The following is a 23,337-nucleotide window of genomic DNA, read 5'->3' as shown; positions in this document are numbered from 1 at the left end:
ATGAGCGTAGGAAGCTTCTAGAAACTGGAAAGAGCAGGGCAATGGATTTTCCCCCTCAGAGCCTCCCCAAGGAACCAGCCCTCCCAATACCTTGACTATAGCCCAGTGACATCTGTGCTGGACTTCTGATCTCCAGAAATGTAAAAGAATAAATTTGTATTGTTTTAAGTAGTAAGTTAGTGGTAATTTATTATAGTAGCTATGGTAGCACCCAACCTATCATATAAGCCCTTAAAAGCAGAGAATTTTCTCTGGAGTCAGCAAGATGGGACAGAAGGAGGTATTCAAGGCAGGAGAGAAACTCAACACCTCATTACTGGAGGGCGTCACATGGAAACTGGGAGAAGGAGTTTGGGCACCCTCTAGGATCAAAGACCAGTCCCCAGGTGGAAATGGGGACCTCAGTCCTACAACCACCAGGAACTGAACTCAGCCAACAGCCCTGAGCTTGTAAACGGATTCATCCCCAGAGTGTCCAGAGAGGAACACAGCCCACGGTCTCAGCCTTGGGAGGCTCTGAGCAGAGGACCCAGTTGAGCTGGCTGTGCATGGATTTCTGAATTTATGACCATTTGGACAGAATAAATGCAAAATTTAGCAGCTTAAAACAACACCTATGTATTGTGGTACTATGTTATGACAGCAGTATAGGTAAATAATGACAGAAATATAGGTAAATTTCTAAAAGTGCTATGTCATCTAGAAATGGATTAAAAGGTAAGTGCACATCAAATTTTAGCACATCAAATGTCCTCCTTAAAGGTTATGCCAATTTTTGTCCCTACAATAGTGAATGTAAATGCTTGTTTCCCTACAGTGTAGCCAGAATACTGCTTGTCACAATGTTTCATCTTTATCAATCTGGTAGATGAACAGGATGTCATACAGTAGTTTTTTAAAAACAATTTTATTGGAGTGTAATTGACATACAAGGAACTGTACATATTTAAAGTTTGCACTCTGATACATTTTGATGTATGTTTATATCCATGAATGTATCACCATTATCAGGATAGTGAAAAGTGTTCCTCATCATAATCCTTCCTTTCCACATCTCCCCAGACAACCACTGATCTGCTCTCTGTCACTATAGATTAGCTTGTATTTTCTAGAATTTTATATAAATGAGGACATACAGGATGTACTTTTTTTCTGGCTTCTTTCACTCAGAATAATTATTTTGAGGTTCGTTCATAATGGATACAAGAGCAGTCTGTTCCTCTTTATTGCTGAATAGTATTCCATTGAATGGATGTACCACAATCTGTTTACCCATTCACCCATTGAGGGACATTTAGATTGTTTCCAGTTTTGAGCTATTACAAACAAAGCTGCTATGTGTATTCATGTACAAGTCTTTATGTGGACAGATGCTTTCTCTTCTCTTGGTAAACACCTCAGAGTGGAATAGCTGGGTCAGACAATGGATGTTTAACTTTTGAAGAAAAAAAACTTGGTAGTTTTAATTTGCATTTACTTTATGCCTGAGGTTGAGCATCTTTTAGTATGATGAAAATCTATTTATGTGTACTTTTCTATGAGCAGGGTGCTTATATGCTTTGTACATTTTGTTCTTTTTTTTTTTTTTTGGCTGCTGGCCAGTGTGGGGAACTGGACCCTTGACCTTGGTGTTACAAGGCTGCACTCTAACCAACTGAGCTAACCGTCCAGCCCTGTTTTGTTCATTTTTGAATAATCTGTCTTTCTCCCCAACTATATATGATGCTCTTTTTATCATATGATAAATCTTGTGTGTACTTGGCTCCTTTCTGGTGCCTCTGTTTTCCACTTGCACACAACATGGAACTGGAAGACACTTCACCAGTAATTTACAACCCCTTCATCTTGCCAAAGAGTAAATGAATCTAGAAAGATCAAGTAACTTTTCTAAGGTCACACAGTTAACCAAACAAGCAAGCAAAGATATTAGCTCATTTCTCTCTCCCCTTAACCCCCTGGCTTTTCCAGCCTTACTAATAATCAACAGAGAGCAGGTTTCTCTCTGTTAACTTTTTTATTTCAAAGATAAGAGATGCAGCAGTAAGGGGTCATCAAGGTCAAAATCATATGTGAAATCTTCTACCCAGTCCAGAAAAAGCTCAGAGTGCCTCCTACTGGTCAGTTCTTCTCTGCCATGGGGGTATCTGTGGCCCTCACACCCACTTTTCCCAGCTCTGCAAAATAATACCATCTTTTGATGGTTTAAAAGGAAAGCTTCTCCAACCTGAAAAGGCTATGTACTGTATGATTCCAACTATGTTATATTCTGAAAAAGGAAAACTATGGAGACAGTAAAAATATCATTGGTTGCCAGGGGTTGGGGGAAAAAAGGATGAATAGGCAGAGCCCAGAGGTGTCCAGGACAGTGAAACTACTCTGTATGATACGATAATGGTGGACACATGTCACCGTACATCGGTCCAAACCCACAGAATGTAAGGCACCAAGAGTGAACTCTAATGTAAACTAGGGGCTTTGGGGGACCATGATGTGTCAATGAAGGTTCATCCATTATAACAAATGCACCACTCTGGTGGGGGATGTTGATAACGGGGGAGGCTATGCATGTGTGGAGGCAGGGAGTATAAGGGAAATCTCTGTACATTCCTCTTAATTTTTCTGTGAACCTTAAAAAGATTCTGTGAATCTTAAAAATCAGAAGTCTTCTTAATTTTGGTAATTCTGGCCTGAGTGTGATGGGCTTTAATTCATCCTCTGGCTTAATTCATGTTGACCAGAAGCTCCATCCCCAGTTGCTGGCAAACCCCATCCTGCACATCCTCTTAAGGAGGAAGCAGGACTTTCTTACTTTTGGTGGGAGGAAGAGGAGGTGGGAAGCTGGGTCTATGTGAATGGTTTGTCTAGGAGGGTCTGACTCTGTGAATCAAGACCTTGAGTCCAGGTGCTATATCACACCAGCTGACCAGGGTTTTGGCCACGAATAGACATGAAGAAGTGAGGCCAGGGGTGTGGGGACCCTTCCCTGGCAGACTCCAGTCTTCAACGGCAAACCCACTGGTCATCAGAATGGACTGGAGTGAGGCTCCCCTCCCCTAGTGGTTCTGATTTTCCAAGCCTGGACTTGGACCTGGGAATCTGTATTTATAGTAAATAACCCTGTGATGTTGCTGTGTAGACTGGAAACTATCACATCAAAGATTGCAAGGTTTTTGCTCAGGTTCCTGACTTTGAATGGGGGTGGAGGTGGGGAGATCCAGGCCTGTGGGCAGAGGCTAGAATCTCCTGCAGGAGAAGATGGAGAAATAGTTATAACCACCGAGCAAAGCTGCTAGAGTTAAAAGAGCAGGGACTCTGGAGCCAGAATGGGTCCAAATCCTCATGATCTGTGTGACATAGGGCAAATGACTTAACCTCTCTGTGTCTCTACTTCCTCATCTGTACAATGGGATAATGCTAGTTCCACCTTGCAGGGTTTTTTTTTGGGGGGGGGGGTGGTGATTGAATTAGTTAATATACAAGAAGTGCTTTGCCCAGTGCCCTATGCAGTTTCCTAACAACCCCTGAGATGTAGTTTTAAGCTTTTCCCTACAGCATTTAGCAGCCACCCCAGAACACATCGAAGGCCCCTAGATAGCTGTGAGCTGAGGGGCCTTTGAAGTCTTCAGTCCTGTGGGTCAGGGCTTCTGAGCTCTGTCAGTGAAAATGTCTGAACTGGGGGGAGGGGGAGAATTATTAGTTTCAAAAATGTGAAAAGAAAATGTCCCAAGTCTAAAAGCATAAATGGTTAAGTTTCTATAAAACATGAGGTGTGAAACAGTCAACTGTGTCTTAATTTGACTCTAAGAAAGTTCTATTAGAAGTACATTTGACTCCCACTACTGGAAGTCAGTATGTTGAAGAGATCTCTGCACTCCCATGCTTATTGCAGCACAATTTACAATTGCCAAGATATGGAATCAACCTAAGTGTTCAGCATGGATGAATGGATTTTTAAAATGTGGTATATATACATAGTAAGCTTTTCCAAAAAGTACATTTTACTGTCCATCAACAGCTAAATGGATACACAAAATGCGATCTATCTTTCAACAGAATACCATTCAGCCATAAAAAGGATTGAAGCACCAATCCACGCTACAATGTGAATGAACCTTGAAAACATACACTGAGTGAAAGAAGCCAGACACAAAAGGCCACATACTGAATGATTCCATTTACATAAAATGGCCAGAAAAGGCAAATCCATAAAGACAGAAAGCAGGTCGGTGGTGGCCAGGGACAGAGGCGAGAGGAACGGGGAGCAATTGCTTAATGGAAGTGTGGTTTCCTTTTGTGATGATGAAATGTTCCAAACTTGGCTGTGGTGATGAGTGCACACGCCTCTGAATATATTAAAAACACTGAATTGTGCACTTTAAATGAGAAAGTTGTCTGATATACATTATATCTCAATAAGGCAGTTTAGAAAAACCATGTTTACTGCAGGAAACAGATGCACATGAGGAGGGGCTTGTCCATAGGCCTGTCAAGAGCTTAAAGAGGTCATGACCAGGGAGCATGGCTACCTGGACTTAAAACCCATAAGGTGCAGGTGGAGGTGAGTTTGAGATGAGGGAAGCAGGGGAGGCTGGGAAAAGACAATGAGCAAGTATGAGCAGACCCCTGGCCTCCCAAGTACCCTTCCCTCCCCTCCTGGGAAGCCTCGAGCCTAAAGCCCTGAAAAACCCTCCTCCAGTGTGCCTACCCTGAGCAATGGGTAAGACAAACCAAACGTCAAACCACAGAACCAGATAGTGGGGACAGTCCCACACATCAAGGATGTACTCAGTGCTACTGAGTTATACACTTTAAAATGTTTAAGATGGTCAGTTTCATGGTCTGTATCTTACACCGCAGTTTAAAAAAGAATCAAACCACACCGTGTTACCAGGCTGAAGGAGGCAAGCTTCCTTTTTTTCCCCTTTAGGCTGAAAAGAGATTTTTCCCCCTCATTGGTCAGAAGCCCCCTCCCTCCTTCCTTCCCTCCTTCCCTCCTGGGTGGGGTGCTGATAACTTTATGGGACAGGCTTGTGATTGGCTGGGTCTTTCCCTTGGAAGCCCCCTCCCTGGGCTGGGAGAGTGGATTGAAGCCGAGCATTTGTCTTTGGGGGAGAAGGTTCCTCTTAGGGCCATGCTGAGCTGGAGAGGGAGGCTGGCACCCATGGGGCTCCTTGGTCTGCTCCTGCTCTGGGCGCTGGCAGCAGCGACATCGGGACGTAAGTAAAACTGCTGCGTTCCGGGCTCTGTCTGGGGTGAAGCGGGTGGCTGCTCAGGAAACTGAGACCAGCGGGGGTTTGGAGAGCGACGACGGAGACCAGATCCCAAATCCTGAGTGAGGAAATGCTGACCTTGGGGCCCGCCGAGCTTGTCTGCAAGACGTTTAGCGGGTCTCCAGCGTTGCGTTGTGAGGGGCTGGGTTGGAAGATTCTCAGCAGTTCTCTGATGTGTGGTTTGAGGCTCTGAAATGAATTTTCACCTGCCGTCTGTTTACTGCAGGAGGGCCTAGGGCAGCGCTATCCAGTGAAAATATAACGTGAGCCAAATGCGATTATAATTTTCCTCCTAGCCACATTTAGAAAATGTGTAAGAAAAAGAAGCAGGAGAAATTAATTTTAATAACGTATTTTACATAACCCAATATATCCAAAATATTGTTAGAAAATGTAATTGATATGAAAAAGTATTTAGAGCATCCTCAGCCTGTAAAAAAAAAGTATTAATGAGATATATTTTCCACTCTTCAAAATCCAGTGTGTATTTTATACTTAGAGCATATTTCAATTTGGATGCTAAAATTTCATTGCAAATACTTGATCTGTCTTTAGATTTTCTAAAATTTAGAGTTGAGAAAGTAGATTCAGAAACTAAGTTGTTTCAAACATACTGGAAATTTTTCTAATAACTGAACTGAGTATCTGTTTTTTAATTAATTTTTTATTAAATTAATTAAAATTAAGTAAGTGAAGTTTCTCTGTAACACTAAGAACATTTCAGATGCTTAATAGCCATGTGTAGGTAGTGGCTGCGCACTGGATCATGGGCTCTTTCATTTGCTGTATCTCAGCACCTAACACTGCCTGGCATAGCACAGACCGTAAATCCGTGTTGGCTGGATAAATGAATGAAGTAATCAGAACTGATATCTGAGAAAGCTGTTATGAGACTTGATTTCATTTCCTGGCTGTAGAGATGACATCGATTTCAGTCCATTTCAGATCTCTCCCAAGAAGTGGGTAGGATCTGTTGATTTATTACCTCCCAACACTCAAGGTGTTCCCTCTCTTGTTTAATTTATTAATCTATCACTGAATAAACTTTGTTTTTCTGAAGCACTATTTTTCAAAAATTAAGTGTGCTTTTTAAGTGCTTGAGAAAAGGGCTTAATTCCAGCAGACCTCTCTCAGAACACACCTCACTTCTGGAAGGAAAAACAGATGTAGAGATAGTCAGTCAAGCAAACAGGCAGAATGCTGGGGTTGTACACACTGAGAGTTTTTTTGTTCGATCTTTTTGGGTGGCTGGCCGGTGTGGGGATCTGAATCCTTGACCTTGGTGTTATCAAACACTGAGAGTTTAGTGATTATGCATAAACATGTTTAATTTGGTGCCCAGGGTTGACGTTATCAAAGAGTTGATGGAAAGTTGGAAGAGAAATTGATTGGGCTAAATGTCTTTAAAATGTGGTTTTATCTTTTGGTATTCTACTTTAACACAAAAAGGGTTTTTTGTTAGATGAGCCAAAATATTCAGGGGGAAGAACCCTACCAAATATCCTACCATGTTTTATTGTTTCAAAGGGTCCCATTCTGGGAATGTGATTTGTTTTCCAAGGGATTAAACGGGCTGGCATATGTAGTGATTACCAGGTGAGGCACAGTGGGGTGGTTTTGAGGATGGAAGTAGTATTATCGGAAAAGCCATCCACTGTATGAAGATAGCTGCAGATGGCTGGCTGCCTGGCTGAGACACAGGAGAGCATGGACAGTGCCCGGGAAATGTCCAGGTGGCAGGAGGGAGGGATGCTGACCCTTCCCAGGGAGGAAGGTCTGGGAATCCCCTGGGAGAGTGTCCTCAGCAGCCTGAGGTAGGGGGCTGAGGGGCCACCGAGCTCATGTCTGTTCATACTCTAGTTGTCCTCTACAGCTTAGATGGTGGGGGAAACGCGGGTATGATGCAACCCTCAAGGAGTGCCACCACCTACCGCCATTGACTGCCGCAGCCTCTTGGTCTTGCGTTTGGTGGCTCGTCCACTCATGCATTTATCCATTCACCCACTTTCTTATTCATTCATAGTAGTGTGGTGGGAAAGGCTGTGGACTCTGGGGCTTGGCTGCCTGGGTTCAAACCCTCATTCAACCACTTACTAGCTGTGTGCTGTGGGGCAAGACATTTAAGGTCTCAGTGTCTTTATATGTGAAATGGGAGTAGTAATAGCACTTACATTGGGGGATTGTCAGGGAAATTGAATGAGTTGAATACATAAATTGCTTGGGATAGTGCCTGGCAAACAGTAAGTGCCATATAAGTTAATTATATTCATTTATTCATTCGATCTTTCCAAGGTCTACTAGGGACCAGGTACTTTTCCAGGAGCCGGGGGATACCATGCTAAATAAGACAATCGAAATAATTAAACCATTTACAAATTTTATAAGGGTTATGAAGAGAATAAGGTGCTAAGGTAGAGACGGACAAGTGGGGGACCTACTGTGCACTGCGTGGTCAGTGTGGGCCCCCCTGGAGAGAGATGTTTATGCTGGGACCTAACGGAGCCTAGGATGGAGGGCTGGGGGAAGAGTGTTTGGGCAGGAGGAACAGCATGTGCAAAGGCTTTGAGCTGCAGAGGAACCTCCAGCACGGCTGGAGGACGAGAGAGGAGTGGGATGTGGCTAGAAGGGCCGGCAGAGGCCAGCTTGCATGGTTAGGATTTTGTTATGAGTGCATGTGTATGTGAGGGGACCCAGGAGCCGTTACGCAGGGTAGTGATGTGATCCGATTTATGTTTTTAAAAGATGACTCTGGTTGCTGGGTGGAGGATGAATTGTGGACACGGGGGAAATAGAAGGCTGCTGCAGTCATCCAGGCAAGAGAAGATGTGGTTTTGCCTAGAGTGGTAGCCATGGAGATAGAGAAATGTGGATGGATGGATGGATGAATAGAGGAAAGGAAGGATGGATGGGTGGATGGATAAATGGATAGATGGATAGCTGGATGGAGAGAAGGAGGGATGGATGGATGGACAGAAGGAGGGAGGGATGGATGAGTGGCTGGCTGGCTGGCCGGCTGGATAATGGATGGATAGAAGGAGGGAGACCTGCATTTGTTGATGGAATTTGCAGAACTTGCTGATGTATTGGCCTTGAGGGTGCTGATGAGGGAAAGGGTGTAAACACAAATGACCCCCAGGTTACTAACTTGACCTATCAGGGGACGACAATGCCAGTACCTAAGAATGGAAATAGCAGGTTTTGCAAAGGGTAGGGAGATCACTTCTGGTGCCATGAGAGAATGGAGAGCTGGCATTATTTCTTCTTGTCCTCTTGTCCCCCTGGGCCCTTAAATATCCTCTTCTATGAGCAGGTCAGCAGCCCATGGTGTGGGGCTATCTCATGCCTCCTCTGGCCTTGCCTTGGTTCCATCTGATTTGTGATTTTAGAAATTCCAGATTCACCAGCGGGACAGGAGGCCTCCTGCATGATGGCATGTGCAGGTGAGTGAGTCTCTAAGGACACCTTATCACACTTCTGTAGATGAGAAGCCTGAGCCAGCGTGGGACAGGGCAGGGGTGGTTTAGGTGGGGTGAAGCTGACCTGCTGCAGGGTATGATTAGGGACAGCCCTGGAGGTCTTAGACCACATTCCCAAGGAGACCAGTTGGGAGAAGCAAGGCCAGTTCTGCAAAGGCCACCCATAGGGTTAGAGAAACACATAGCAAACCCAGAGTAGAATGCCTTAAGCCATCCCAGCCCCCAAGGCAGTGAGGCTTTTTCCTCAGACCTTGTGGTTCCCAGGTGGAATAAATGTCTTTGGCCAGGTGATTCTATTTGCATCTCGGGGTGGGACAGAGAAGGGAACCTTGGGGGCAAATATTTTGAAAAGAGAAAACCATCTTGGGAATGTGAGGTGCGGTTTGTCTCATGAAATTGACATGAAAATGTTAATTCAATCGCAAGCCCTGGGGAATGGTGAGGAGTCATAATTAGGTTTCATAATTGATCCCCTGGCCTAAATAGAAGGTTAGAGAATTGATCAGAGATTGGTTAGAGAACTACAGATCTCCTTGTTCCCTAGATCAGCTCTTCCCCAGAGCAACTATTCCCATCCCCCACCCCCTGCCCAGGCTGGCCAGCTTTCCAGCTTTTCTTCTATAAAGATCGAGATAACAGTCCCCAACTCCCCCTTTGTTGTCCATCAAAGAGGTAGGTGAGAATTCAGACTGCCCAGGTTTGCATCCTAGCTTTATGACCTTGGATAAGTTAGTTAACCTCTCTAAGTCTCAGTTTCCTCCTCTATAACATGGAGAAAATAAAGAGTACCCACCTCAAAGTTGGTTATAAGGTTTAAATGAGTTAATGTAAATGTAGATCAATAGTTCACAACTGGGGTGACTGTGCCCCCCCAGGGGACATTTTGCAGTGGCTGGAGACACTTCTGGTTGTCACAACTGGGCTGTGTTATTGGTACATAATGGGCAGAGGTCAAGGATGCTGTTAAACTCCTTACAATATTCAGAGAGCCCCCACAACAGAATTATCTGGCCCCAAATATTAATAGTACCCAGGCTGTATCTTAGAAGAGGGCCTAGCCCACGATAACACTGGCTAACATTATGTGAGTACTTGTTGTTATTATCTGTATTATTTTTTTCTTCACTCTCACTGAGGGTATGCAGCTACTCAGCCTTCCCCCAAGCTTGGAGCAGGCAGCTCAGGGTCCAGATGGAGAGAGGGAGGTGGGAGCAAGGATGTCTAAATAGTCTGGGTGGAGTTGGGGTCTCAGAGGGTGACAGACTGCTAAGATGACATTGCTCCCTCTGTCTGCCCTCCAGGGTCAGCTGGGCCTCACCTCCCTGTGGGCACCAGATACACCTATCGCTTTTCCACCAACACCAGCACCAGCCTGCAGGGGACCTCAATGGAGGGGAGTGGCTTTGGCCTCCAAGGCTTGGCCATCCTTGATGTGCTTGGCTCATGCCAGATGGCATTACGGGTGAGTGTCTTTAGGCAACTGGGAGATCACGTCGACACTGGGGAGGGCCATAGCCCTCCAAATTTCCAATTTGACTAATAAACAGAAAGGAACTTTGTGAGGAACCTCATATTCAGCATGTGTGGACTCCAGACAGGAATATGAGAAGGTAACACCATTTTGGTTGTAGGAGGTGCCATGATGGGCCCAGTAGGGGAGTAGCAGGAAAGAGTGTGGAGGTGTTCCCTGGAGCAAGAAGAGCCACAGAATGGGGATAAATTGTGCCCTAGGAAGGATTTAGGGTCAAATCTGCAGGTTCAAGGAGTCAGCAAAGTCAAACCAAGTCAAGGCCTTTAGACAAAGGAACAGACTGGGGTAGAAACACAAGGCCTGGATGGAGCCTCCAGGCCTGCCCTGGCCTGCTTTCTTCAAGGCCAGTGTCCATGGGCTTGGGTTAAAGGCAGATGGTACGGTGCAGTGGCATTAGTCCTGGACTCCGCCAAGGCAGAATTATGAGCTAGACATACTTGGTGGTCACAGGTTTCTTTTCATCAAGATTTTCCTGAAGCTCACCCATGTTCTTGCAAGTAGAAGTGCCTGGCCATTCTCCTCTGTCCCATTTCTAATGACTGTCAAGTGCTTCCTGTACAGACCTTCCCACCCCACGTAAATGGCCTTTTCGTTTCCACTGGAAGCCGATGTCATCCTTGTGAGGCATTTTTGAACCGGCTGGAGCACTTGCTGACAAGAGTTTCTTAGAACTGTTTTGTTGTGTTTTCATGTAGACTGTAGAACAGGGTCTTTTGTGGGGTGGCTCGTAAACTGTTCAAAATGTCTGTGTTCTAGCCAGAGCTGCCACTTTGTTAGAGTCTTTGCTGTCCTTTCACATCCATCAAAACCCTAGTGGTTGCTTTTTTCTGCAGGGCCAGTTTTCACACAGCACATTGTGTACTGCTGCTGTTCTATTTGTTTGCTTTGTTTTTAAGCATTTAAGAGAAGTTGAAAATGTCAAATGTTGGTAAGGGTATGAAGAACTGGCTTATGTTAGGTAAAGTGGAAATTTCATGGCCACTTGAGAGGCTAATCAATGAAATGTATTTTTAGTGTAGAAAGTGTAAAATCATAAGTATTCAGATCAATGAATTTTCACAAACTAACATTACTGTACAGCTACTCCCAGAGCAAGAAACAAATATAACCCCCAAGGCACTAGCCCGTGGCTCACTTGGGAGAGTGTGGTGCTGTTAACACCAAGGCCACGGGTTCGGATCCCTATATAGGGATGGACGGTTCGCTCACTTGGGAGAGCGTGGTGCTGACAACACCAAGTCAAGGGTTAGGATCCCATTACTGGTCATCTTTAAAAAAAAAAATCTATATCTATATCTATATATCTATCTATATCTATATATATTCCCCAAAACCTCCCTCACAGCTCACAGTCCCTCCTGGCCAGTTCTTTCAAGGGTCCCACTCTTGATTTCTATCTCCATATGTTAGTTTTGTCAGTCTTTGAATTTCTCTTTAATGGGATTACACAGGATGTTCTTATTTGTGTCTGACTTCTTTTTATTTTGATTTTTTACATAATATAAAATTTATCATTTTAACCATTTAACTGTACAGTTCGGTGGCATTTAGTATATCCACACTGATGTGCGACCGTCACCACCGTCGTCCATCTCCAGACCCTTTCCGTATTCCTAAACAGAAGCTCTGCACACATTAAACAGTAACTTCCAAGTCCCACTGTCTTTCTGCCTTTATGCATTTGCCTGTTTTAGGTACCTCAAGTAAGTAGAATCGTACACTATGTAACCTTTCGTGTCTGACTATTTTCACTTAGTGTAATGTTTTCAAGGTCCATCCACATTGCAGCATGTATCAAAACTTCATTACTTTTTTAAATTTAATTTTTCATTTTTAATTGTTGTAATAAACACATAATACAAAATTTACCCTCTTAACCATTTGTAAGTATGCTCGAGTGGGTACATATCTTCCATGCCTCTATTTAACTTTTTGAACGTGTGGAATACAGTTATAATGGATGGCTTTTTAGCAAGTGGGCAGACAAGTGATATGGGTGACATTGCTGAAGGATTTATTGTCCAGGAAAACAACTTCATGAATGCCTAATGGAACTGTATTTCACCCCAAGATTTTAAGCCTGGGTGACCAGGGCAATGACAGGGGGAGGGGAGCTGGTTTTGGGGAAAAAGGTTTTCGGGTTTTAGATAAGATGAATGAGGACTGGTCACTTTGAATAACTGAAATCAGAGGGTTTGGGGGTAGTGAAACCGCTCTTTATGCCACTCTAACGGTGGATACATGTTATCACATATTTGTCCAAACCCATAGAATGTACAACACCAAGAGCGAACCCTAATGCAAACCACAAACTCTGGGTGATCCTGATGTGTCAGTGTAGCATCTGTTGTGACAAATGTACCATGCTGGTGGGGGATTTGACAGGGTATATGGGAATCTCTGTACCTTCTCGTCAATTTTGCTGTGAACTTCCAAGTGCTCTAAAAAATAAAGTGTATTAAATTTTTTAAAATGTAAGTTGTGTTAGTGAGGTAGGTTTAAGGGTAATATTTTTTGTTTTTAGAAAGTCCATCATCCTTTGCAATAAACACACACACACACACACACACCATGGTGATATCGGGACATCCAAAGCTTTTATTTATCACGGGCAAAGCCTCTGTATATTTGCTTTACAATCGTTAACGCATTTTTGTCTGTACTATTCAGTCCTATGAAGCCCTCACGCAAACATCCAGGGCCTTTTTGGGCAGAATAAGAAGCCAGGGAGAACTTTCCATTTAGCAGGGAGCAGTAGGTACCTCGCTGTTTCAATTATTTACCCCTGGAAATATTTGGTGACCACCACCCGGGAACTAGAACCTTCCGCTCAAGGGAGAGGTCTCTCTGCCTAGCCCTGACATGGACCCATGTATCATGCTGGGCCCCAGAACTGCTTTGTGGGTGGGGGTGTTTGCAAGGTCCTGGGGTGTCCCAGGAGAGGTCACCAATTAATAGTGCTTTCTGTTTCAGCTCCAAGACTTTCAGGTGACATCCATCCTGGGGACCAAGGTAGAGGTTCTGAAGGAGTCGGAGAGTTTAAGGTGAGACTCCCGGCCTTGGGGCTTTTCTTGCTCCTGATGGGGCTGGATGGGTGAGCCCTGTACTATCTTCCCATGGCTGCGGAGCTCTGGGTGCACCAAGTCAGACTGGGAAAACCCAGTTAGGATGACCTTGTGCAGCAGAGAGATGCCATCTTGGACTGAAGTTCAAAGAGGGTCCATCTTAATGTCTTGACCTTGTCAAGCACTTAGACCAGACCACTGATGAAGACAACTGGGAACTGTCATAATGTTGGAAACTTGGGTGCCTTTCTCTTACCTGGTGGGAGCTCGCCTCATATCTCCCTGCCTGTCACCCCCAGCATATCCTGATTTCATGTCTGCTGATAACCCCTTGGGCTTCGCCCTGAGTAAGTTCTGGAAGATTCTGGCGGATGGGGGTACCAGGCCCACTGAGGGCTGCTTATCTCCCTTTCCCCACTCTGCCAAGGTGGAGGACGCCCACGTCCTCTCCCACCCCAAGCTAAGCCCCTCTTTTGTGACCCAGCCAAGCCTGGAATTCTCCCTCTGGCTTGTTTCCCAGGACTCCCTGACGGTGGCCTGGTGGCTTCAAAGCTCAGAGCAGCCGCCAGCCTGAAGACAACTCCATCTCTGCAGATTCCTCTTCCTTTTTTATTGCAAATTCATTTGTTAAAAAAATAAAGCCTTTGTCCAGGGATACAGGGATGGGGGATGCTGGCGAGGGGCAGATGGATCCCCACTGAAAGGCTTAGGGAGGGTCTCCTTCAAGGGGACTATTGTCCCGCAGCTCCTCATCAGAAATGCTAAGTCACAGGGGCCAGGGGTTGTCAGTTCCTTATGGCCAGACTGACACAGCTATTCTGGGAGGGGCGGGCACAATTAGCATTTCTCTAACTCAAGGCCTGAGACCCAGGGGACTGCCTTAGAAAAACTCCAGTTGGAGCTGGAGAGGGAGGGGACAGTGACCTCTCAGGAAGGTAGAATAATCTTCCCAAGGTTCTGCCTTGCTAGCTGGTGGGGTTTGGGGTCTGGGCAATTCCCCCTATGTCTTGGAGCATCTCTGTCTTCTACCTCCATGCACAGATGGTGGGGACTTCATCCGCCCTCTCCTCCCACCCTCCCCATCCCCCCAGCTGGCAGACACAGACAAGGGCACTTTTCGGCCAGGTGAAGGGTGGGCAGGAGGAGCACTGGGCTGAATTCTGGTCCGGCTTCTCCCCTGTCTTGCTGCGTGATCTCCACCAGTAGCTTTCCATCTCTGGGCCTCATTTCCTTGTCTCTGCCATGACAGAATCTCAAGTCACTCCCAGTTTAGGGGTTCTGAGGCCTGTGATGCTGGAGCCAGTTTGCCTGGGTTCAAATCCCAGCTGTGGCCCTGAGCAAGTCACTTTACTGCTCTGAGCCTCAGTTTCCTCACCTGTAATGTGTGTGTGTGGATGGGTGGTGGGGGGGTAGGATGCTAAATACCTCTCTGGTGGGCTCTGTAGGGGAAGGAACCTTCGTAGGTTCAGCAGCTGGGTCTATGAAATAAACTGGCAACTGGGGGGCTTGTTAGAGTGCGGTGCTGATAACACCAAGGTCCAGGGTTTGATCCCTGTACTGCAGCCACCAAACAAAACCAAAAACCGGCAACTGGCAGATTAACAGGAGAAAAGAAATACAGATTTATTACGAGCACGTGGGCATCACTGGAGAAATAAAAGCAGTGAGATTTAGGAGCTTATATACGGTCTTAACACAGGAAGGAGAGGGGGATACAGGCAACTTAGGGGAGAGTAAATGATTTTTAGGAAAGACGAGTGGGCCCTTAGAAGAATGGCTGGGAGAGATGATGGTTTGTGTGTGACAAAGTGCGTCTGCGTGTGGTGTCAACTTCCAGCCTGCTTCTGTGATGAGAGTCGCTCTCCCCTGGTTGTTGAAGCCCTGCAGAGGGGACTGATGGCAGTTGGGGGCCTTTTGGAGGATCTGTCTTTGGACCGATGAGGGCAGTTCAGAGAAAGCTTCTCCCTGCATTGCTGTATAATTTTATTTGTTGTTTGGTGGCTGGCCATCCGGACCCTTGACCTTGGTGTTATCCACATCAGCTCTAACCATTGCACAACCCGCCAGCCCTGCGTTTGCTACTTGTCAAGTGCCTTCAGTTCCAAATAATCGATATATCCAAGTGGCATAATATGGGGTGGCATGTCCAGACCGCCTTCAGCTCCTGATTGGGATTAAATGAGAAGCTGTGGGATGCCGGCAGCCCTGGGAAGCCTAGGCCTATATAGCTTATCAAGCATGTACTGTTTGTCCTTGTGGTGACAAGGCCTGGGGGAAGGTTTGAGCAGAGAGGTGGCTGCCCTAGAGCCCAGTTGAGGAGGGAAACAAGGCTATTTGCAGGGGTGTGGGGTCCCTGGGGGTTTCCTATGTGCATAACCTGCAGGAGGCCAGGGAGGCTGTGGCCCCTGGCAGTGCAGAGGTGGCCCGGGCCTGACGCCTGCCCGCCGGTGTGTGTGCAGCGCTGCCCTGAGCCGCGGCCGGCTCCGCTTCGTCGTGCGCGCGGGGCGCGTGGCCCGCCTGTGTCCCCGCCGCGCCGAGCCGCGCTGGGCCCTGAACGTGAAGCGCGCGCTGCTGAGCCTCGTGCAGGGCCGCCCGGGCGCCCGCCGCCCCGAGACCCGCGACGAGGTGAGGCCGCAGCCGGGGGAGGGCGGGAGTGGGGGCGGCGGGGATGAGGGGGCTGACCGAGCCCCTGCTGTCTGCCCAGGTGGACGTCCTGGGCCGGTGTCCCACCACGTACCAGCGCCGCGGGGACCGGCTGCTCAAGACCAAGGACCTGGCGCGGTGCTCCCTGCGCGTGGCGCGCTCCTCTCTGCGCTCCCAGGCCCTGCCCGGGGTGGCCGTAAGTGCTGGGCCGCCGCCCCCACTCCTAGTCCCCCATACCCTCCCCCTCCATCCTTGTCCCCTCTCCTCCTTCCCCCTCTTTCTCCTCTTTTCTGCCCCTTCCCCATCTGTCCTCAGCTCCCGAAAACGAAAGTGTTACCGAGACCCCAAAGGTCCCGTTTGCTCGCTACTAATAGCCCCTCAATAACCAATAATTGAGAGACAAGAGCTGGTGTGAAGAAAGGTGACCTTTAATCAGGAAGCCGGCAGTCTGGGGAAACGGTGGCCTCATGCCTCAAAGACCATCTCCAGCTCTCCCGGGTTTGCCAAAGGGTTTTATAGGGATGTGTGGTGGGAAGCTGATTTATGGTGACCAAGTGGGGACGTGCAGACGTGCCTGAGTGTTCCAGATAGTTGTCAAAGAACTTCCCCTGCTGGGGGTTGAACAGTGTCACACTTGGTTCTCCACGGGTTCAATTCTTGTCAACCTCGGGTCAGGTTAGCAAGCTAGTCGAGAACGGACATCTGGGTTAATCATTTTTCTCCAATTATTTGTGTACAATCTGAGGGCAAGAGTCATTGTGTTCTGGCAATTAGCTGCAGGCTCTGCGGTTTAGGTTACAGGAGAGCGCAAGTTTTAAAATTCAAAGGTTTAACAAAATGGGGTTACTTCTGTTCAGGCTGTTGCGATATTAAACGTCTCAACATCTGAGAGGCTCAGGCAGGCTGTACTTCCTGAGCAGACTCAGGTGTATTCAGCTTTCAAACTGAGATTTTATTGTTACTCTCCTTGGGGTTACTGTTGGGGGAACTTTCTTACTTCCCCTGGTCCTTCTCACCTGCCATGAGCTGCTGTTGCGACAATCAGGTGAGAGTGGGGTGGGGGAGTGAAGCCCCACCTCCCCTTGGCCCTGACTGCTGCAGGTTTCAGGGGGCCCCAGCCAGGTCCCATCGCAGGCAGGTCCTGTCCTGAGCTGTCTCTTCCCACCTTGGTCCAACAGACTGGCCTGGCCTCCCACCTGACCTGCCTCCAGAGCTTCCAGGCGGGCGTGCTGAGGGAGGCCTCCTGCACGGAGCTGGACACTGTGGGGCCACTCGCTGAGAAGGCTAGTGCTGTGCACATGAGGACCCTTTCTTCGCTCACCCTGCTGCATGAGAAGCCTCAGGACCCAGCAGGCACAGGTGACTGGAGCCTTTCCCGATGGCTGCCATCCTGGCCATCGTGTGACAGTGGATATGGAGACCCTCAGAGGAGCCTGGCAGCCTCCTCTGGCCAGAGGGGCCCAAGCAGGCTTAGACTCCATTGCTCTGTCCCTGCTTGGACACTCCTGGACCATTTCTGAAATTGATCATTGTCAGGACAGTTAGCCTCTTCTAGAAGTTTCTCCAGGCTCTTTCTGCTGGCTCAGAAGGCTCTGGCTTGGTCTTGTTCCTTCTTCCGGGGACATCCTCAGTGGAGACAGAATATTCTGGTTCCCAGCTTTTGTGGGAGAATTCGCCTTTGATTTAATGACTCCTCAGTCTGCCTATTTTTGGGCAAACTGACACAGGTTTCCTGATTTTCCAGAAAGTTTCTGCTAACATGTAGCATTCTCTGGAACGTGGCTCCCTCCTACAATTTGCATAGAAAGAAAGAAGCAATGCCTGAGTCTGGGGATAAAAGATTTTCTTTTTAATGTTTGAAAACCAGTTATTTCTTTGAATAAGGAAATAAGAATGGTTTTTCTTATTGCTGACATTTTGGAAGGATTTACTGTGAACTAGTAGCTGTGCTGAGCACTTTATGTGAATTATTTAATTTAATCCTCATCATGGCCCTTTTAGGAAGGTACTGCTATTAGTTACATTTTTCAAATAAGACTGTGTTTCAGAGAGGTAAAGTGACTTGTCCAAAGTCACACAGCTGGTGAGAGGCAGAGCTGGGACTTGAATCCCTGCAGCGTGCTCCACAGCCCTGGCTGGGAATTGCTTTGCCTTGGAGGAAAGACTCCCTGTGTCACCCAGGAGATGGGGCACTGGGGCTTTCCAGCATTCCTTCTGGCTCCATGCACTGCCTTCTAGGATCCCAACGTGACCCACCCCCTAGCCCCACCCCCAAACCTGTAGAATATTTTCATTACCCTAGAAAGAAACCAATTAGCTGTCAGCCATCCCCCGCCCCAACCCTCCCACCCTCCCCGGCCCCTGGCAACCACTAATCTACTTTCTGCCTCTATGGTGGTGCCTATTCTGGACATTTCCTATAAAAGGTATCATACAGAACGTGACCTTTTGTGTCTGCCTTTTTTTATTTAGCATAATGTTTTAAGATTCATCCATGTTATAGCAGGGATCAAAACTTCATTCCCTTTATTGCTGAATAATATTTCATTGTATAGATGAGGTTTTCATATTTTCTCTGCCATTCCTAAGAGGGTTTTGGAGTCAGAATGGGATTCAAATCCTGGCTCTGTGGTGTGTGACTTGGGCCACTGGCTTCTCTCTGTGCCTCAGTTTTCTTAGCTGTAGATATATGGGTATACCAACCCTTACCCCGTAGGGGATGGGGAGGGTTAAAGGAAGTGGTTACATCCTTAGCTGAGGACCTGGCATGTGGCATCCGTAAATGCCAATCTGTATCTCCCTTGTACTCCTTCTTTGTAGAGTCTGAATTTCCCAAAGACACAACTCAGAGACGAGTCTTTGTCCCTCTTTAAATTCAGGGCCGGACTCAGATGGCTCTGGCTTGGTCTTGTCCTTTTATCCTGGGATGGTTGTCCGTGGGGATGGAATCATCTGGTATCCAGCTTTTGTGGGAGAATTCTCAGCGGGTCTTCAGGAACGTGCTTTTGTTCATGCCGACCACAAACATTTATCTGAGCACTGTTCTGTGCCAGGCACTGCCTGAGCTTCAGAGATAGAGCTGAGATCATGGCCAACTTGATCCCTGTCGCCCCAAGGCTGACACCCTCTTGGCAGAGAGAAACCACTAACCAAGAAAAACATGGGCAAGGTGGTTTGAGATGTTGATACATGGTAGGAATGAAATTAAACAGCCGTGTGATGGCAAGTGACTTAGTCGGGGTGATTAAGAGGGCCTCTCTGTGGAAGTGACATTTTTGCTGAAGGGTGAGAAGGGGTCGGTTGTGGGGAGATGCAGGAAAGCCCATCCAGGGAGAAAACAGGGAGTGCAAAGGCCTTGGGGCAGGGATGAGCCCCATGTGTCCCAGGCACGTGGGGCCAAGGAGAGGTCTAAGGAACAGGTGCATGCACCTGTGTCAGACAGAATACACAGTGAGGGTGAGTGCCCAGACCCGGGGACAGCCAGACCATGTTGGGCAGTGACTAGAAGGCTCAGTCCTTTGCTAATGAGCATTGAATCCACATTGAGCATTGTGGATTGGGGATTCGGGTAGGGTCTTTGGCTGGGGTGTGGGGGCAGAGCAGGGCTAGGGACAGGTTAACATCACGGCTGTAAGCAGAGCAGCGGGCAGTTTCTGCAATAAACCATGTTTATCAGGAAGTGGCCACAGGGCCAAATGCATGAGAGTAATTAAGATTTGATCTTTTTTTTGACAAGGTGACATGTGACATGGTAGAAAAAGACGCAGTTAAAAGTGAGTCCCCTCTCTCCTTGTCTCCCAGATACCCTGATCTCCTCTCCAGAGGCTGATACCATTCCTGGTTTCTAGAGTATTATTCCAGATACATCCTGTGTACTTACCTAAGTTCCTGTGTCCATTTAGGTGGTCTGTTTTGTTTTTATACAAATGCATTTTTATGTCATACGCTCTTCTGTATCTTGCCTTGTTCACTTACCAGCGTGGAGACCTTTCCATGGTGGTGTGTGTCCGGCTGCCCTGTTTTGGTTAAAGGGTATTCAGTGTTCCCTGGCATGAGTGGGATGCAGATATTTGACCATCCCCTATAGATGGGTACATAGGTTGTTTCCCATGTCTTGCTGTTAGCAGTAATGCTGCCAGGGTTTTCCTTGTACATACCTGTGTTAGTCTGTTTTCTGTTTGCTTATAACAGAATATCCCCGAAACTGGGTAATTTACAAAGAAACAAAATTTATTTCTTACAGTTTCCACAAGGCCCTCAGCAGATGTGCCCCCTTTGTGGGGGCTCTGGACAGGGTCCCACAGTGATGCAGGCAGTCACGTGGCAAGGATGGCAAGAGCTCCTTTGTGTGCTCAACTTACAAAGCCATGGTACATTCCCATGACAACCCAGTAACCATGAACCCATTACTCCATGAATGGATGAATCCGTTCACGAGGACGTAGCTGTCACGATCCAATCACCTCCCAAAGGCCCCACCTTTCAACACTGCCATAGTCTGATTTCCCATTTTCATAACACTTTCACAATGGGGATCAAGCTTCAGTGAATTTTGGGGGGACATTCAATCCACAGCAATACCATGTTGCCCGGAACATGCTAGAGGAAGCATTGGCAGTGTTGGTGGGTGGCTCCCAGGGGCCTTCTGGCTCTTTCTGGCAACTGCCATGTGGGCATCCCATCTGGCCCTTCCTGTCTCAGATCCAGATGATGGAGATGAGGAAGAGGTGACCCCGAGCAGCCTGCTGTATGAGTGGGAGGACGCCCCATCCCAGGCCACGGTGGCCACAGCAGCTGCATTAGTGAGGAGGCTGTGCCTGGCTCAGACCACGAGCTTTGAGGTAAGTGGCTTCTCTAGCCCCAGGCCAGAGTCTGCCCTGGGCCTGAGTCCCTGGGACACCCTCCTCTTCCTATCCAGATCCTTTATGGCCCAGCCTCACAGTTGTTTAGCATCAGGGCTCCTAGATGAGGGGTCTTCAAAAGGTTCATGGAAAGATTTGTATTATCTTTTAGTTCCATTTTTCCATGAACTTTTTGAAGGACTCTCATGTATGGTTGGGCAGGTTGTGTACTGCACAACTGTGCCTGGTTGTGAAAGCAAGGAAGGGGAAGAAATCTAGATGGCGTGTGCTGAGCTAGTGCCCCAGTGCAGATTGGATACAAACAGAGGAGAAATCTTTTTCTTACCTGTCTGTCTAGGGGCAAACAGCATTCTCATTAGACCTGCAGTCTAATTTTCTAGGCCTGGAGATATGTCAGGAAATCTCTAGCCACATCAGGCCTCAGCACTGAGGACTTCCCACAGTCAAGTCAGAAACAGGTGGGCCAGGCCCCCCCCGACTCCCCCATAACTCCTAGCTGTTGAAAGCAAAGTAGGGACACACTGTGGAGGTCATGGTCCAGAGAGGTCCAGAAGGCTTTGAGACTTCTGGTCAGTTCTTTCTTTTGCGATTCCTAAGAGTGTTCCTGAGACTAATGAGGCTGTGCTGTGATGATGTGCATTCTCTACTCTATCTGTTTTGTTTTGAGCGAGAGACTGTATGAGGACAGCTTGAGAGAGAACGTTTAGCACAGTCCCTGGGGGAGGAAAATGATGTGTTACTGGACTTGGGGCCTACCCAGATAATCCAGGATGATTATATCTTGAGATCCTTTACTTAATTACATTTGCAAAGACCCCTTTACCAAATAAGGGCCACATTCACAGGTTCTGGGGCTTAGGGCATGGACATATCTTTTTTGGTGGGGGCCACCATTCAACCCACTACAGTTTTATTGAGCACTTACTATATGCTCAGGCAGTAAGCAAAAGGCCTCACTTGTATTATCTAATTTAATCCTCTCAGTAAAATTCTTATCATTGTGCCCTTTTTACAGATGAAGAAACTGAGGCTTACGGAATTTTTAAAACGTGCTCAAAGCCACCCTGCTAGTAAGTGACAGAGCTGGGCTGTTAACCCAGGCAGCCCGGCTCCACAGCGGGGTCTCTTACCAGGGACATTACTGACACCTTGGCCTTGGGCTGGATCATTCTTTGTTGTTGGGGGAGAGGCTGTCCTGTGCATTGTAGGATATTTAGCAGCATTCCTGGCCTCTGTCTACTAGATGCCAGCATCATCCCCACCTGCAGTCATGACAACCAAATGTCCCCTGGGGAGCACCAGTGCCCCCAGTTGAGAACTACTGCCCTACGGCCTGTGCTGTAACCATTGTACTGCTGAACCTCATGAACCGATGGGACACCACAGGATAGGCCCGATTCTTCTTGTCTGGCCCTGAGAGCACTCCCTGACCCCCTGACTCCCTGACTAGACATTTCCCCTGGCAGAGGTAGCTCAGGGCAAGTGTGCTGGGGGCCCGTGTCTCCCTTCCTGGAGACTGGCAGTGTCTGCCCCAGAGGGCACCATGCAGCTGTCCTGTATTTATGGCAGTAAAAGAGGAAGTAAGTTATTCCCATTGGGAGGTCCCCTGGGCTGGAGGGTGAATTGCTGAGGACCTTGTTCCTGAAAATGGCTTTCCAGAGACACATCAATGCACACCAAGCAGCTCCCGGACCCCTGGGAGGGCTGAAGTCCTGTCTGGGTTGCCGGGGGGATGGACCTTGTGGGCTTCTGCTTAAAATGCCTGCTCCCCTCCCCATGGATGGTGGGCAGGAGACAAGATTTTTTTTTCAGTCCAGAAACAAAACCAGGTCTCAATGCTCAATAGAAAGCAAATCCCCAGCCTGGCCCTCTGTGGAGAGGCCCCAGAGTTTCAACATGGGAGGCAGCGGGTGGGAATGGCTGAGAGCATCACTAAGGAGTGAAGGAGGAGTCAGTGCACATGGGCTGGGGGAGGGGCTGCAGGGAAGAGGCCTGGGAGAGGGTGCAGCTCATACCCACCACTGGGTGCTCCAAGAAAAGGGAGCCCAAATCACATTTATTAAATGCTGACTGTGTACAGCCAAGTGTTTTAGGGACAGCATAGACAGTGGTGTGCTAGAACTGGCTTGCAAGAGCTGATAGTTAGATTTCCAGAAACCCTGCAGTCTGGTTGTTAAACATAGCTGTTATTAAAAGTTAAGTTCTATCAGCTTACAGTGAAAATGAAGTATATTAGAAAAAGGGTAATAAGTACTGAAAACCATCACTCCCGCTATTTCACTACAGTTTACTGTTGTCTTTGCAATTGAGGTGAGTTACATCTGTTGTAGTCTCATGGTGGAAATAGGACATGAAGTAGTCTACTGCGATTGCACACTGGTAGCTTGAAATCAGCCATGGTGAGAATATTTACACCATGGGAACTGGCAAACACCACAAATCAGGGCTTTTTTTTTTTTTTTCTTGTAAGCCTTTGAGTGTGGGACACTG

General features: G+C 47.4%; 1 protein-coding gene across 1 annotated transcript in view; it reads left to right on the top strand.

Annotated features, from left to right (window-relative positions):
* Positions 1–5,131: 5,131 nt before the first annotated feature.
* The window catches only part of LOC134381001 (uncharacterized), a 128,215-nt gene continuing 110,009 nt past the window's right edge, over positions 5,132–23,337 (top strand). Inside the window, exons 1-8 of the mRNA XM_063101096.1 lie at positions 5,132–5,216; positions 8,657–8,710; positions 10,048–10,208; positions 13,251–13,321; positions 15,802–15,967; positions 16,047–16,181; positions 17,164–17,344; positions 20,687–20,826. Coding sequence (XP_062957166.1) covers positions 5,132–5,216; positions 8,657–8,710; positions 10,048–10,208; positions 13,251–13,321; positions 15,802–15,967; positions 16,047–16,181; positions 17,164–17,344; positions 20,687–20,826 — 993 coding nt within the window. The remainder of the gene's footprint in view (positions 5,217–8,656; positions 8,711–10,047; positions 10,209–13,250; positions 13,322–15,801; positions 15,968–16,046; positions 16,182–17,163; positions 17,345–20,686; positions 20,827–23,337) is intronic.

Source organism: Cynocephalus volans, chromosome 6, assembly GCF_027409185.1.
Source record: "Cynocephalus volans isolate mCynVol1 chromosome 6, mCynVol1.pri, whole genome shotgun sequence".
Taxonomy (NCBI): Eukaryota; Metazoa; Chordata; class Mammalia; order Dermoptera; family Cynocephalidae; genus Cynocephalus; species Cynocephalus volans.
The sequence above is the reverse complement of the archived record's forward strand: the minus strand, read 5'-3'. Positions and strand labels throughout refer to the sequence as shown.